Genomic DNA, 15503 nt, shown 5'->3' with positions numbered 1-15503 from the left:
CTCTGACCTGTAAACAGGCAGAAAACAGCTGATGGCGCCGAGGAAACATGCTGTCACGTGACTATTCACCCCGTGTGAGGCGCCCCCTGCTGCAGAGGCAGGAACCACACACACACACACACACACACACACACACACACACACACACACACACACGTGAATTTACAAAACGTGTAATAAAAATGTGAATGCATCGTGGTCAAATGACGTCACATACTAGACACCTGTAGCAGTGAGCGACCAGCTGTTCCCATCAGTGCTGACGCAGTGACGCAGTGACGTCATCTCACTGCTTTGTTTAATAAAGATTTAAAGACCTGCCGCTGTTTTTACACGCTTTAGGTTAAAGACTTTTATTTTGAAAGATGTAATCAACGGAAGTTATTAATGTTGTCAGCAAAGGAGCCCTGCCACTTCCGGTTAGATTAATCATTAAACTAAGTTAAATAGCACGTATGAAGTGTGTGACACGTTAAACGGTGCGAGGAGCTTTAGGTGAGGCTGGAAAACTCTTTGTCCGGTTTAAAGCTCGTTTCCGGTCCCAGCTGCCGTCAGCCACGTCAGAGGACCGCACCTGTTCAGGTAAGACAGCCCCAGAACTCTGTCAAAGTTTAAAACTGATGTCCTCTGCCTGCTTGGATCAGCGTTCATGCAGCACACCAGACTCCGTTTAAAAAACGTCACATTTTACGGTACCTGAACCAGTGGCAGAGACTGATGCTGGCTTCCTGACGGCTCGTGAGGCCAGTGACCTTCTCTGCAGTTCTGTATACACACTGCACCAAACTCCATTTAAATTCTTCTCATTTTTAATACCCGCCTCAGTAACACAGGCTGATATTTGCCTGTGGACACAAACAGGGCACCAAACCACTGAAATATCTTTTGAAGTTAACTGATGTTGTAGCGCCGCAGTGCAAAAATCCCTCGTTGGAAGTAATCAATGCGTGTCACAGCTTTAAAAATGTCTCAGACTAAAGCATGTTTGGATTACAACCACAAACTCTGGAGCAATAGAAACGAATCCTAAAGACGAGCTCGTTTCCATCCTTTGCAGGTGGTGTTAGTCTCACCTGTCTCAGGCTTGAAGCTCTCCTGTCTCCAGGATGCTCCAGGGGCCGTACGGCGACCCGGACCAGGGCCGGCTCCTCATCCGGCTGCCCTTCAAGATCTTCGCCGTGGTGACGGTTCTGCTGCCGGCGACCGGCTTCATCGCCTGCATCATCGTCTCCCTCATCTACCACTACGAGGACACGACGCACGCACACTGTAAGGTAAATGTGGAAGCACGCAGACGCCAGCAGGAAGCACGTTTCTCTGCACAGACGTTAAAGAAGATCACTCAAAGTGTCTTTTATTTTGAAATTAGAAGCAGTAAAACATTCTAAATGTCTGTAATTCTTCATGAAACAGACAAAATGATGTCACTTCCACCTGGCGAGGGTCGTGACCCTGGTTTTAGTCGTCTCTTTAACCGGCAGCGTTTATGTTTGACCTTCAGTTAAGTCAGTTTGATTTGCACGGCGCCCAATCACAGCAGCAGTCGCCGCAGCGCTTTAAATCATCAGGACGTACAATAAGACAAAGAAGACCGAGGAAACCCAGCAATCATAATCTCATCCGTATAGTGATAATGAAGGCATTCTATTCTATTCTATTCTATTCTATTCTATTCTGTATGACCCCCTGTGAGCAGCACTTTGGCGACAGTGGGAAGGAAAAACTCCCTTTTAACAGGAAGAAACCTCAGACAGAACCAGGCTTAGAGAGGGGCGGGGCCTGTCAAGGAAATCTGGGCTTTAAACGCGTGTTAAATGTTCAGCACTTCCTGTTTTTAACGGCGTGCTGTAGCAGGAGAGGCGTTTACGGCGGAGTGACTTTCAGAGTTTCTTCTTCCAGGTATCCAACTACCTCCCGTCCATCAGCTCCTCCGTCGCCCACGTGCCGGAGCGCTACATTTGGTGTGTCTGCATCGGGCTGCACTCGGCGCCGCGGTACCTGATGTCCTTCGCGTACTTCAGCTTCTACCGTGGGCGCTTTAGCGGTCGGCAGCGGCTGCTGAGCGGGCTGGCGCTCCTCTGCAGCCTCGCCGAGAACACCGGCCTGCTGCTGCTCACATACGTGTCGTCCAAAGAAAACCACCGTGAGTACGCGGCGGTCGGCTGACCGTGAGCGTCAGACGTCTCTAATCTGAAACGTTGATGACTGTCTGTCTCCGCAGGTTACCATGACAATGGGTTCAGAGTGTTCACAGGGAGCTCGCTGGTGCACATGCTCATTACATGCCGGCTGTGGTACGTGATCAAGAGAAGCTTCGAGAGCGCAGAGGTAACTCGACCGCCGTCGGGTCCTGTGTGTCACCAGGAACAGAGATAACGCAGCTGTGCATCCGTCACACGACGATTAAATCTGTGAAAGTTGGAGTAACGTTACAAACGTCACTTTAACTTCATCGCTCTCCTTTTATTATTTAATTGTAAACGATCTGCAGAGCTGTTAATCCCACGCTGTGTCCTTCTCAGGAGGACGTATCCTATCGTCGGAAGCTGCGTCTCTTCGTTTTAAACGCCGCCTGTTGTTTGGCTTCCTACTTACTCTACAAACGCCACAACGACCGCTGTGAACCTGGAGGTAAGTCTGACTCGGTCACGTTTATAACCGGGTTCAGAGGGACTTCTGTCTGCAGGACGGTGCTGGTCTTTGAGACCAGAGGGAGCGCAGTCCTCAGCCTGTGTCAGGCCGGGCTGCTCGGCGTGTTAGTTTGGGGTTTGTTAGGATCACAGGAGGCCTCTGCTGGGTTCCTCCGGGTGTCCTGTGGGTGGTGCATCAGCAGGATGATGGGGTATCAGGACAGTTGATACGTGCTCCTGGTACAACAGCAGCGAGTGCTTGCTCCGTATTCCTGGTGTGTGTTGGACTCTCACCCTCGCTGCCCCTTTGCTCTCTACCCTCTCCATCTTGGATTTCAGCATATTACTCTGTGCATAATTAACACATGACCGGCAAACACTCCTGGACCTCCGATTCTCCTTTTCACATCGCTTCGATCGATGCCGCCCCTCTACAGCCAGACTCCCCCACTGGCCCTCCCTGCCTTTCATCCTGTATAAGAAACGATACAGGAGACGTGGTAAAGGAGTGGCTTCTGTGTGCGTATGAAGGCTTACCTTGAAGCACGGGCTACAGTTTACCCATATGTCTCTGGGGACTTGCCACGCTCTTTCCCTGCTTGGCCACCGGTGGCTTTGCTCCGTCTCACAGCAAGCTTACCCAGCGCCTCCAGCGGCATGCCTCCCTGCTTGGACCTGGATCGCCTCGTACAGACGGTGTCAACCACAGCGACCTCAGAGCCCTGCGACGCGCTGCTGCTGATGCTGCGCCCTGGACACGGATGGCTCTTTTCAACGTCAGGTCGCTGGTAAAGAAGACCTTTTTTCTGCCACGAGCCTTGGTGCTCTTTTTTTTGACGGAGACCTGGATTCGCCCTGGTGAGTCGCTTCCCTTTTCGGAGCTTCTCCCCCCAGATTGTGTCTTTTTTAGCTCCCCGAGGCTTTGGTCTCTAAATGTAAATACAAAGTCCGACAGCTACCCTCTCCTTCCTACCTCAGCTACGAGGCTCAACGTCTGGAGATGACGTGAACTTCTCTGTTTGTTGTGGTTTACCGGCCACCTAAATATAATAAGACTTTTATTCACGAATTTGCTGACCTTCTTGGTTCAGTTATTTTTAAATATGACTGTGTGCTTATTGTTGGTGATTTTAACCTTAATATCTGCTGTAACGACCATCCGTTAGCCAAAGACCTCCTTGCATTAACAGACTCTTTTAATCTTGTCCAGTGGGTTAACCAACCAACCCACGTCAGGGGCCACACCCTCGATCTGGTTTTCATATGGCTTGGACATTAGCATTAAGGATAGTTTCCTCACCGACACTGTTGGTGACCTGGGGGTGTTTCTGGAAAGCTCTTAAATTCAACAAGTGTCTTCTGTTGTCAAATCTTGCTTCTGTGAATTGCGTCTTATTACAAGGCCAGACATCATGTCTTGCATTGGGACCTGGAAAGCTGATCCACGGCTTTGTGCTGTCTTGGTTGGATTATTGCAGCTCCCTTTACTTCGGTCTTACCTCTACTCTCCTCCATAGACTGCAAACTCAGAACGCGGCTGCTCGTCTCCTCACGGGTGGTGGGCGGCGTGTCTCTGTCAGCCCTTGCCGACCTCCATTGGCTTCCCGTTAAGTATCGCAATCAATTCAAAATCCTGCTGCTCACCTTCTGAATCATTAACAATACAGCACCAAGCTGCCTCACTGAGCTACTTACACCCCCACTAGAGCACTAAGATCATCTTCCCAGCCACTCTCGGTGCTGCCGAGGTCCCGGCTGAAGACCAGAGGTGACCGAGCGTTTGCCCCCCCCCCCATCGCTGTCAATCCTTCAAACTGCGGTTAAACATCACTTATTTAGCCTCGCCTTCTCTACCAGGTAATGCTTGTTTGATAGTTAGTTTAACTCTTATTTCTATCTTTGGTCCATTCTTAACTGCTTTTAATCATTTTAATTTTTTATCCTTTACACATATTGTTCTTTTATGCTTTTACATGCATTTCTGTGGCTTCTGTGTTTTTAATGCCATTTAACCTGCTACCATGTTGGTACTTTGCCACAGCTTCATCCTCATCAGGGCTCTAGACTAACTTTTGTGCCGGTACGCCTAACTTTTTAAAGTTAGGCGTACCGGCACAAAAGTTAGGCGCACACAAATTTTATAATAATTGATATAATATAATGTGTTTTCTGGATACACTGTGCTTTTTCAGCATTCAAAGATTGATGACACCGTGTCAGAGCTGGCTATGAATTTCAGAAGGATCAGGCCTTAACAGAAAAGTTAGCAATAGTTCTTTTCCTATCACAGCTGCATCCACGTCTGTCGTGCCCAGGCTGCTCATAGGGCTGCGTATCATCACTGATTCCTATAATCCATTCGATTCCGGTTTTCAAAGTCCAGATTCGATTCAACTTAGCCTCAGACAGTCAGATTTTTTTTTCTTGCTACCTGAACAGTTGGTCGCACAGGTGCAACCAAATATTTTTTTTAGTCGCACCACTGAAAATTTGGTCGCACTCTAGAGCCCTGCTCCCTGTTACTGATCCTACTCTTTTGCATGTTAAGCACTTTGGTGCACCACTGGTTTTTAAATGTGCTGTATAAATAAAGTTTGTTGTTGTTGTGTGCCTGGGCTGCTGTTTGTCACCTCTTACTTTCATCATTCTTATGGACACAATTTCTAGGCACAGCCACGGACTGGGCGATCTCAGCGTCTCTGCTTGTTTGCAGATTATCAGGCTGTGAACCGAAGTTTGATTTGATTGTGAAGCAGTGGAAACGATAATCAGAGTCTGAGCCCATGGGGGGAGAGCCTGTTCTGGTTTGGGGAGTATCTCGGGGGTTTGTTCACAAGTGAAGGGAAACTGACTCCACATGTTATTGTGTTTAGGTGAAGAAAGAGCCGAGCGTGAAAGTGAAGCCGTCACATTCAGTCTGCGTCCTCACACTCAGCGGTGACCCCGAGCTCTGGCTGATGAGTCACTGCTCTTCCACAGGCGCAAGTTAAGCTGGGCGCACACTGTGCGTCGCGTTATTCAGCTCCTGCTCAAAGTAAACGATTGACTCGCAGGGGTTAGAAGGTCGTAGGTCACGATGCTCTGATGCGACCTGAGTCACACTGTGCGTCCATAACATGAAGCATATAACACAAAATCTGTCCCTCTCTGTCTCTCACTCACACAGACACACACACCACCATTAGCTTTGCTAAATTGCTGATGAAAAACATGAGCAGGCCATTCTTTCCACGGTCATTGTGGTCGTGATCATTTTGTGAGGCCACATCGAAAAGGCTCGAAAGAGCCACAGCTCTACAAGTTGTGCCTCCGTCGCTTGTGTCCCGATCACAGGCTGCACCGCTGCTCCGTCTTTTCACTTCCATCTCTGTGTTTGTGCGTGAGCAGTGTGAGAGGCTGCGGTGAACCATACGACTGATGGTCGGGTGGTCGTGGGGTGTTAATCGCTTCTCGTTACCCCACGTATACCACACGATGAAGTGAAACTCGGCCGATCCCCAAAACGACTGAAAAATCGTCTCAAAATGGGCCAAAACTCGCTCAGTGCATGGCCAGCATTAGAGAGGTCACATATTTCATTATGATGGTAAATGGTGCCTCCTGGAGGAGGTGTTTTGAACATCTCCTACCAGAGGGAGGTCGTGAATCAGACCCAGAACCATCTGGACATCAAGTCTTTCAGCTGGTATCCATGGAGACGGACTCTGGTCTCTGCTGCAGACGAGCAGGTGTTTGGTTGGTTCAGTGGTTGGTTTGCTGGCGGATGCGTTGTGCAGCCTGGCCCAAACTTCTCATTGACAGCAGTCTCAGCCTGAGCACAGTTTGGACATCACCAGGAAGTGCCACGACTTACACTTTGATGCAGCGCTGCAGACCGGAGCGACCTTCGTCTGGAAGCCTCACGGAGACGGTGTGAAAACTGATTCTTCATCGCTGCTGTAACTCGGATACACTGACCTGTCTGCTCTGTCTCTCCAGTCTACACCTTGTTCGCCTTCATCGAGTACCTGATGGTCTTCTCCAACATCGCCTTCCACTTTACGGCTTTCTGGGACTTTGGCAGCAAAGAGCTGATCGTGGCCACGCCGCTGATACGACACTGAGCTCTGCGCAGAGAGTTCTTCTTCTATCGTTGCTTTTAAACACCTGGGTTTAAAGTCTGTGTCAGTGCAGTGAGGCTGCGTCCATCTTCTGTTTGCAAGCTGCTGGAGCGTTTTTAATGCGGTTATCTGAACAATCATACGGCTGCTGTGCGGTTAGTGCTCCACCAGAAGAAGAAGACTGAGCTCCAGCAAAACAAATAAAACCTTCTTACAACTGAAAATAAAATCAAAGTTTGTTAAATGTTATATATTACAAATGTTATAGCTGGGAGTCGTTGTCCTGTTACGTCAGCTTTTAAAACCTTTTCTTAAATGTTTCTTACATATTATTGAATTTTTCTGTGTTTACAGAGTTTTTCCTCCGTCACTGTGACACGCTGCTTTAAACATCTGTCTCTGTTTCTCTGATAAATTCATGTTCTGCTCCTTAATTAAACCAAAACGCTGAACTGTTGGTTTATGGCTGCTCTTCATCTTTATTGTCCACTGACACACTCTGATAGAATACAATAGAATAGAATAGAACAGCCCTTTATTGTCATTGTACATGTACAACAAACTAATGAGAGCTCCACGCCACTGTGCAGGAGTAAAAACAGAATATAAATACTAAAGACATCAGGAATAAACTGCAAACAGGAGAGAGACGCAGAGTCAAGGGCAGACAAGAGAAAGGCGGGGTGGGCGGGGTCACCTGTGATGGTTCACCTGACACAGGAGGAGCTGGCAATGGCCTCCAGGGTTAGCAGTGATGTTTTGGGTGGTGACCCTCTGTGCAGCCTTGCTGTTCTCAGTCAAGGCCCCTGAGTACCAACACCCGGCAGGAGGAGCACGCTCTCCACTGAGGAGGGGAGAAGGTCAGCAGCAGCTCCTGGTCCAGGTTCTTCTTCCTCAGGACACGGAGGAGGTGCAGCTGCTGCTGGCCTTCTTTACCAGGGTGATGGTGGTGTGGGTCCAGGTGAGATCAGCAGAGAAACCTGAAGGTGGAGACAGATTCAACCTGTTCTTCAGTTATAGTGAGAGGGGGTGGAGCTGTCTGTACCTCCTGAAGTCCATTATCAGATGTTCAGCTTCAGGTTACTTTCTGAGCGCCGGTGGGACATGTTCTCTACCTCCACCCTGTACGCCGTGTCATCTCCATCAGAGACGGGCCCAACCACGGTGGTGTCATCCTTATACTGGACGGAGACGTTGGGTGGGTGACAGCTGCAGGCGACAGGAAGACTTTTATTCTGAAGGACGTGGTTACCGGAAGTAATAGTTTGTTGTCGTTACCGGAGCGTGTCTGTGTCCTCCGGTGAAATAACCGGTAAACTGTATTATAAACAGCGTAGAAAGTGTGCGTGTGACATTAAACGGGTGAGAGCAGCAGCCGTGTGGCGGGAAACGGACGCTGTTACAGGTGTGGAGCGGCGCTTCCGTCACAGTCACGGAAGTTGTCGGCTAACGTTGCTAGCTGCTGCGGTTAGCTGGGCTGACAGGATTAGCTCCGAGGCTGAGGACACCGGCGGGGGGCTCGATGGCAGCGAGGAGGAGCGAGCCCGGGGAGCCGTGAAGGTGAGTCTTGTCACCCGGCCTACCTGCTCACAGCCGCACGTCTGCCACGTCAGAGGACTGCGTCACCTGTACAGGTGAACAGGGACGTGTTCAGAGCGCAGACACGAGTAACGGGACCGAGCTTTTTACGTAATGTTTCTGTGCTGTGGGTGAATTTCTCTGCAGAACAACAAACAGTATTAAAATGTTCTCCGTGACCGACCTGTGCAGGTGACCTTTAACCCCCCGCTCGTCAGCACAGACACAGCTCAAAGTGCAGCGAGAACATTTACGTGTGTCGATGACCTGACCTGTGCTGCCTGGTTTAAACCAGAGCAGCTGGTGGATTATCCCCACAACCTCAGAGGCTCGTGTGTTTGAGGTGTCAGCGAACAGACAGCAGAAACCGCAGATAGCTCTTAAATGTTCAACCTCGGTGACATCACCACAGCAGGAAAACTCCTGGTGTGTTTACCTGTTTATGGCTCCACCCCCCCAGGATGCTCCAGGGGCCGTACAGCAGCCTGGACCGGGACCGGCTCCTCATCCGGCTGCCCTTCAAAAGCTTCGCCGTGGGGACGGTTCTGCTGCCGGTGACCGGCTTCATCGCCTGCATCTTCATCTCCCTCTGGTACCACTACGAGGACGCGACGTACACGCACTGTAAGGTGAGTGCTGATGGCGAAGGACACGTCAGCAGGAAGCTGCTGATTTATTGAAACCACAGCCAGCTGACGAGTCAAAATGTGCATTTCAGGCTTTTCAGGCTCGCGCTGAACGTCTGGGTAGAGCATTACCTGGTGGCGGTGCGGTGATGACGCTCCCACGCCACACCGCAGCCTCAGGTGTCATCAGGACCCGCCCACCTGATTCACCTGAAGTCATTTTTCTTCCAGGTGTCCAACTACCTCCCGTCCATCAGCTCTGCCATCAGCGGTGTGCCGGAGCGCTACATCTGGCGCGGCTGCATCGGGCTCCACTCGGCGCCGCGGTACCTGGTGGCCTTCGCCTACTTCAGCTTCTACCGCAGCCGCTTCGCCAACAGGCTGCGGGAGCTGCTGCTGAGCGGGCTGGCGCTCCTCTGCAGCCTCGCCGAGAACACCGGCCTGGTGATGCTCACGTACGTGTCGTCCACGGAAACCTACAGTGAGTACGGCGCGGTCAGCTGACCCAGGTCCTCCAATCAGGAGTTAGCCCTTCAGACGTGCTGACGGTCGTTTGTCTCCACAGGTGTTCATAAGTACGGGTTCATCACGTTCATAGGGAGCTCGCTGGTGCACATGCTCACTACGTGCTGGCTGTGGTACGTCATCAAGAGACACTACGTGAACCCAGAGGTAACCCGCCCTGTCAGCGTGCTGTGCGACCACAAACGTCAGTCGTTGTCTCGTTTAGTCGTAACAGATGAGCTTTAGTCCGCGCGGTTTCTCAGGCTCAGTGTTCGTTTCCTTTACCAGCTGTTTGAGGGAAACGTAATGAATTAGTTTAAAATGCCTTCAAAGCTTTCTGTAGACAAACTGCTCGATCAGTCGGTCGCGGCGAGTTCAGAGTCCTGATCTTACAAAGCTCTGTGAGAGGATCAGTCTGTAAATGTTTATGGGGGTTTGTTCAGGTCTTTGAAGAGTTCTTGTGGTACTTGAAGGCATCATGAGGGTTCCCACCGCGTCCTCGTCCACGTCTGTGGAGGATTTCAGATCCTGACGGTGGTTCATGTTGTTCCTGTTGGGGTTCAGGTGACGCCGGGGCAGGTTTGTTTCTTCCAGGCATGATTGAGGGACTCAAACACTTCTGAGTCCTTGAGGAGGATTTTGGATTACTAGTAGGTCCTTCTGGTACTTTGTCATTATGGTGGTTAAGTGAATTTCTGAGGAGGATCGCATGATTCTGGTGGACGTCGTTGAGGACGAAGGATCAGGTTCTGTCTCTGTTTGAGGTGGTCAGGTGGTTCAGGAGGTGGTTTTGGTGCTGCTGGCGAGGCTCCACATGTACCTCAGAGCATCCCTGTTGTTGTTTCGAGGAGGATTTAAGGATACGCCCGTAGGCTCTGTGAGAACGTGATGTAGCTCTCGAAACACTAACACATGCCAGCTGTGGGCGTGGAGCTCTTTCAGGAGTGTTTCCTCCGTTCTGAGGTTCTGTGCAGGTTTGGAGGCCTTCTTTGTTCCAGGAGTCCTAGAAGATCTGGGGTTGGTCCTGTCAGCACCTGAGGCAGTTCTAGGAGTGAGTCCTCCTGCAGCCAGTCCCGACTTTAGTGAACCTGCTGAGATGTGCTTGTAAGGCTTATTATGGTCTGCAGAACCTTCTAGCATTGCTTCTGTTTTGGTCGCCCGTGCTGGTGACCTCTGTGTGCATGAAGGGCTTTGTAGCGTCTTTCTGAAAGCCTGTTGGTGCTCAGGGAGAGTTTGGGATACTTGGTGGGTTCCTTCGGTTCTCGCGGTGGTTCTGTGGTTCCTCGGGAGCTTCAGGGCTCTGCAGGACAGTTTGGTGTCAGACAGTAACGTCCACCTCTGGTCACATGGAGCCAGTTTGTCTCTTTGTCTTTCATTTCTTTGGTAGTTTTCCATAAATCTGATGTTGATTTTGCTCTCTGTCCGTCTCAGGAAGTGACATCATATCGCTGGAAGCTGCGTCTCTTCCTGTTCAACATCAGCTGCTTTGTGATCGCCGCCTACTTCTTCAGACGCCACAACAAATACTGTGAAGCAGGAAGTAAGTGCCGCTCTGCTCTGTGCTGCTGCCCTCCGTGTCTCACGCCGTCTCCGTGTCTCACGCCGTCTCCGTCTCTCCTCCAGTCTACTCCCTGTTCGCCGCCTTCGAGTACCTGGTGGTCTTCTCCAACATGGCCTTCCACATGACGGCCTTCTGGGACTTCGGGAGCAAAGAGGTGACCGTGGCCACGCCGCCGGAGGACAAACGATACTGAGCAGGAGGGGGCGTGGTGTTTCTACAATTTCTGAACTCAAGCGAAGAGAGAGGAGTCTGATGACATCATTCCAACGACACCCTGACCTTCGGAGCGGGACGGCGTGATGGAGACGTGGACCAGAGTTCTTCTTCTTCTCTTGTTGTTTCTCTAGTGCGCCTGTGTCTTTAAATCATCAGAAATGATGCGTATTGATGATGTCATTGATGATCAGCCCGCTGTGATGATGTCACACTTGTTTGTTTACAGAAACAGCTGATCAGGGTTTTAATGGTTTTATTTCCACACAGATGAAAACCATCAGAGACAAAATAAATGTGATGATGATGATTTCATGGTGGTGTTCTTCATCCTCGTCACCTGACGTGTTTAGTTTATAAAAAGAAGAAAAGCTTTTAAAAAATGGACGATGAATAAACGCTGAAGGAGAAAGTGTTGGAAATGTAAAGAAATAAAAATGAACCTTTGAGTAAAGAACAAAATGTTTTGACAGAAATCAGAGGCTGAGACAGTCTGAGCATGTGCAGAGGATGGAGGCGGAGCTGCAGGGCAGGGGGAGGTCCTCAGAGGAGGTTCATGGCTGCAGTGTTTGTATCTTAAACAATCCTGCAGCACACAGGAATCGTTTTAGTTCCACAGGACGTGAAAGCTGCGCGCCGGTTGGAGGCTCACAGACTTTAATGTTCGCTAACTACTGACAGAATCACTGAGAGGAAAACACTGACACAATCTCACTGACGTGTGTTTGTGTCGTGATCAAAGTGCTTCCTGATGAGTCCAGGCTCCTGTGACCCCTGGAAGGACAGAGGTCATCGCGCCACGTCACACTGGTTATAATACGTTCTGTCATAAATGGACACAGTGGAGTGGACAGCTCACCGCTGCAGCTCTGCACTGAGCCTCTCACACTGTTTACTTTCACTGTCATTTTCTTCTGAGGTATCGATTCTGTCACTAGTTAGCCTGAGTCTGTTAGCCACAACCAACCAATCACATGTTCACGTTTGACAGATGGATCTATGAACATGTTTTAAAGCTTTATGCACTGATTTGTTAAACCCAGCTTCACAGACGGTTACAGCTGTGTCAGTGAGGGACATTAGCCTTTGTGTTCAGCGTTTCACGTCCCCTTTAATATAGTAGATGTTTATTTAACCATAGTTGTTCCGTTCTCTAAATCATTTTAATCCAATCCCTAAAATATTCCCCAAAACCAAATTGTTGTAGAGTCTCAAATATATAAGACCAATCTGATCAAACGCTTTTTGGGCATCCAGAGAAAGTACTGCTGTTTTAGCCTCTTTTCCATAACCTGAGTAAATTGTATTTAATAATAAACGGACATTATTAAATGACCATCTACCAGGAGTAAATCCTGTTTGATTAGGACGTATAATTGTTGAAACATGTTTGCTCAATCTTGTAGCTGAGGCTTTGGTTATGATTTTATGATCACAATTTAAAAGAGCAACGTGTCTATAATGTGCTGGTCGTAAAGTGAAGTAACCTTTTATTTTTAGTCATTTACCATCCTAAGCATGAGAGGAGTAATTTTATTTTGGAAGGCTTTAAAGAATTCATTACCGAATCCATCGGGGCCAGCTGTCTGTGGGAAGGCTTGGATTGTTCCTAAAAGATGGTTTTCAGAGACAGGGAATCGGTTTCATCTCTCAGGGCTTCATCTGATGGGGAATAGATAATAGATCGAAGAAGTTGCTAAAATCGCTTTGAGAGGATTTAATTTTCCTAGAATACAGATCTTTATAGAATTTGGTAAAACAAGTATTAATTTCCTTTGGATTGGTACTTACTTACGGATTTCATTATCACTTTTTGACTTGCTCGTTTTGCTTGTTCCCCTTCCAGTTCAGGAAGCTCATTTCCTTTTTCCCAATATTTTTTTCTTGGGAGATTCAAAGGAAATAATGTGACCTCTCATCACGACTTTAAGGTCTCCCATAAAGTAGAATCCGAAACTTCTCCGTTATCATTATTTATCATTATTTTTAAGACTATTGAAGCCGGGCTGTGATCAGATATTACAATATTATGGTCATTTGAATCAACAACTATGGGCAGCGGCTCCGAGGATATCAGAAAATACTCAATTCTAGTGTAGGTTTTATGGACATGAGAGAAAAATGAATAGGCCCTCTCAGTAGGATGTTGTAAGCACCAGATATCAAGTAAATCATTCAGAGTTTGTACTGACCTAATATTAGAGGGGCTTTTATAGATAGTCTATCCAAAAAAGTGTCGAGAAAGCAGCTAAAGTCACCAAAAGTCTGAACCAAATGAAAATTCTTTTTAAGGAGAAGCACAACCTCTAGCCTTGCTGGTAAAAGGAGCCTGATACACTTGAGATATCCAATTTGCTCTTAATCTTCGTTGGTTGTTAATATTTATATGAGTCTCCTGAAGGAATATTATATCTGCTTTGAGTGATGGTGTGAGAGAACTTTACGTCTTAATTATATGTCCGAGACATTTTACATTCCAAGAAACTATTTTTACATCGTTTCCCTCAAAGCTCACCTCATTGTTTAACCCAAACATCATGTGTCGACTCCATCAGATATCGACTGCCATCCGCGTACACACACACACACACACACACACACACACACACACACACACAAAAGAAAACACCGCACTTAAACAGCCTAAAACAAAAAAAACAAAAAACCCCATAGGCACTCCCCATCCACCCCCACCCCCGCATAAAGCACTTCTGAGATGAAGTACTGGCGTCCCTCTCGGCCTTCCACACCTCCCTCCACAGAGTGTCCAATTCAATCAGAAAAAAAGCACTAGGCTTCACTCTGTGCTCAAACAAACTGTTGAATAGGAAAAAAATAAATATACGGTCTCAGAACATTAAAGAATCTTTTACAGAAGAAGCTTAACTCATGCAGCTCTATTACGAACTATTCAGCTCAGAGTTTATAAACACGGACACCAGTAGAAAAGGCCTTCAGGTGTCCGTTATATCTCACAAGAAGTTCAGCTGGATACCGAAGTTCCATTTTTTTCTCCCACAGTATCTTCAACACCTCGCTGAGCTCACCTCCGGTGTATAATCCGGAAAGATGAGCACCTTATGGCCCTGGTATTCCGACGCTCGGTCTCTTCGCAGCCGAGTTCTTTTTCCCAATAAAAGTGGATTCGTGCAATAATTGGTCTTGGTGCTGCGCCTGCCGCCGGTGGAGGTCTCAGCGAGCGGTGTGCTCGGTCGACAATAACCGGGGATTTAAGATGATCCTCCCCGACGAGTCTAGGGATCAAATCTTGAATAAATTCAGCCGGTCTGGGTCCCTCTGCTTTCTCAGGGATGCCAATGATCATAATGTTGTTTCGGCGCGATCGACCCTCCAAGTCATCCACTTTTAATGTCTTTATTCCTGCTCTCCAAGTTGGAGACCACTTTCTCCAAGCGGGACCGGCGATTTTCCTGATCTAGAGCCTGCTCTTCCATGGATTTCACTTTCTCCAGCAGGTCTCTTTGGGATTCCTGTACTGCATGAAGAGTATGTTCCAAATTGTCAAACCTTTCGTTTATATGACGGAGAATTTTGTCGGAGATCTTCTCCCATAATAGCCAATGCGAACAGTTGGGTTCAGCATTGGCCGAAGTCATAATTCGTGATGAAGAGTTAATCTGTTTACCAGCTTTTCTGGGCATCTTTTGTTGTATACGGTATAAGCTTCAATTGTTGGCTTTTTTTGGGAAGAGAAAAATGAATTAGGAGACCGCAAAAATACGTTTGGCACGGAGGAGCGTCAGGGAACGCGTCTATTCCATGTGCTGCTCCGGAAGTCGGCCAGACTTACTGTACTTATAAACTACGAACATCACACGAATATAGTGACGTGAGACTAAACACATGATCACATTTTGTGTAAATCAGAGTTTCTTTGAAATCATCTGTACAGGAGTGTCTGCTGTGTTGAACAGGAAACAGGAAGTGTTGAGCTGAAATATGATCAGGATGATTCTGGGCTCAAGTGCGTCGCAGGTTCACGCTCTGACAGCTCTAACAGACTAGCATCCAGAGCAGATGATCTGAAGCGTGTGCTGTGGGTGCAGATGACCCCTGACCCCAGCGACAGGGGTGATTACATAAGTTTCATGTTGTGAGACGATAAATGGGCTTCTTCATAAACATCATGTTCAGGTTTTCAGTTTCTTTTCAGAAGAAAGAAACTGAAAACCTGAACATGATGTTTCAGGTCAGTTTCTTTTCAGAAGAAAGAAACTGACCTGAAACATCATGTTCAGGTTTTCAGTTTCTTTTCTCCTGAATAGGAACG

At 48.2% G+C, this 15503-nt stretch overlaps 2 protein-coding genes across 5 annotated transcripts; both read left to right on the top strand.

Moving 5' to 3' along the window:
* The first annotated feature begins 2 nt into the window (after nt 1-2).
* On the top strand, nt 3-7187 carry LOC308387729 (post-GPI attachment to proteins factor 2-like). Of its 4 annotated transcripts, XM_080867987.1 has the most exons (6): nt 232-582; nt 1058-1274; nt 1900-2143; nt 2222-2328; nt 2523-2631; nt 6609-7187. In XM_080867987.1, the coding sequence occupies exons 2-6, from the start codon at nt 1107-1109 to the stop codon at nt 6731-6733; spliced, it is 753 nt and encodes a 250-aa protein (XP_080724113.1). In that variant the 5' UTR covers nt 232-582; nt 1058-1106; the 3' UTR covers nt 6734-7187. The 4 variants fall into 4 exon arrangements, with proteins under 4 accessions (XP_080724111.1, XP_080724112.1, XP_080724110.1 ...); XM_080867985.1 differs by lacking the exons at nt 232-582; nt 6609-7187 and adding an exon at nt 3-97 and having other exon boundaries at nt 2523-4687; XM_080867986.1 differs by lacking the exon at nt 6609-7187 and having other exon boundaries at nt 181-582; nt 1106-1274; nt 2523-4687.
* Nucleotides 7188-7958: 771 nt separating this feature from the next.
* pgap2 (post-GPI attachment to proteins 2) lies at nt 7959-11522 on the top strand. Its single transcript, XM_080867998.1, has 6 exons — nt 7959-8290; nt 8769-8937; nt 9166-9415; nt 9500-9606; nt 10870-10978; nt 11062-11522. Exons 2-6 carry the CDS (start codon nt 8770-8772, stop codon nt 11190-11192), a joined length of 765 nt encoding a protein of 254 aa, XP_080724124.1. The 5' UTR covers nt 7959-8290; nt 8769; the 3' UTR covers nt 11193-11522.
* The last annotated feature ends 3981 nt before the right edge of the window (nt 11523-15503 follow it).

This window comes from Rhamphochromis sp. 'chilingali' (assembly GCF_963969265.1).
Source record: "Rhamphochromis sp. 'chilingali' genome assembly, chromosome: 19".
NCBI classification, from domain to species: Eukaryota; Metazoa; Chordata; class Actinopteri; order Cichliformes; family Cichlidae; genus Rhamphochromis; species Rhamphochromis sp. 'chilingali'.
The sequence above is the reverse complement of the archived record's forward strand: the minus strand, read 5'-3'. Positions and strand labels throughout refer to the sequence as shown.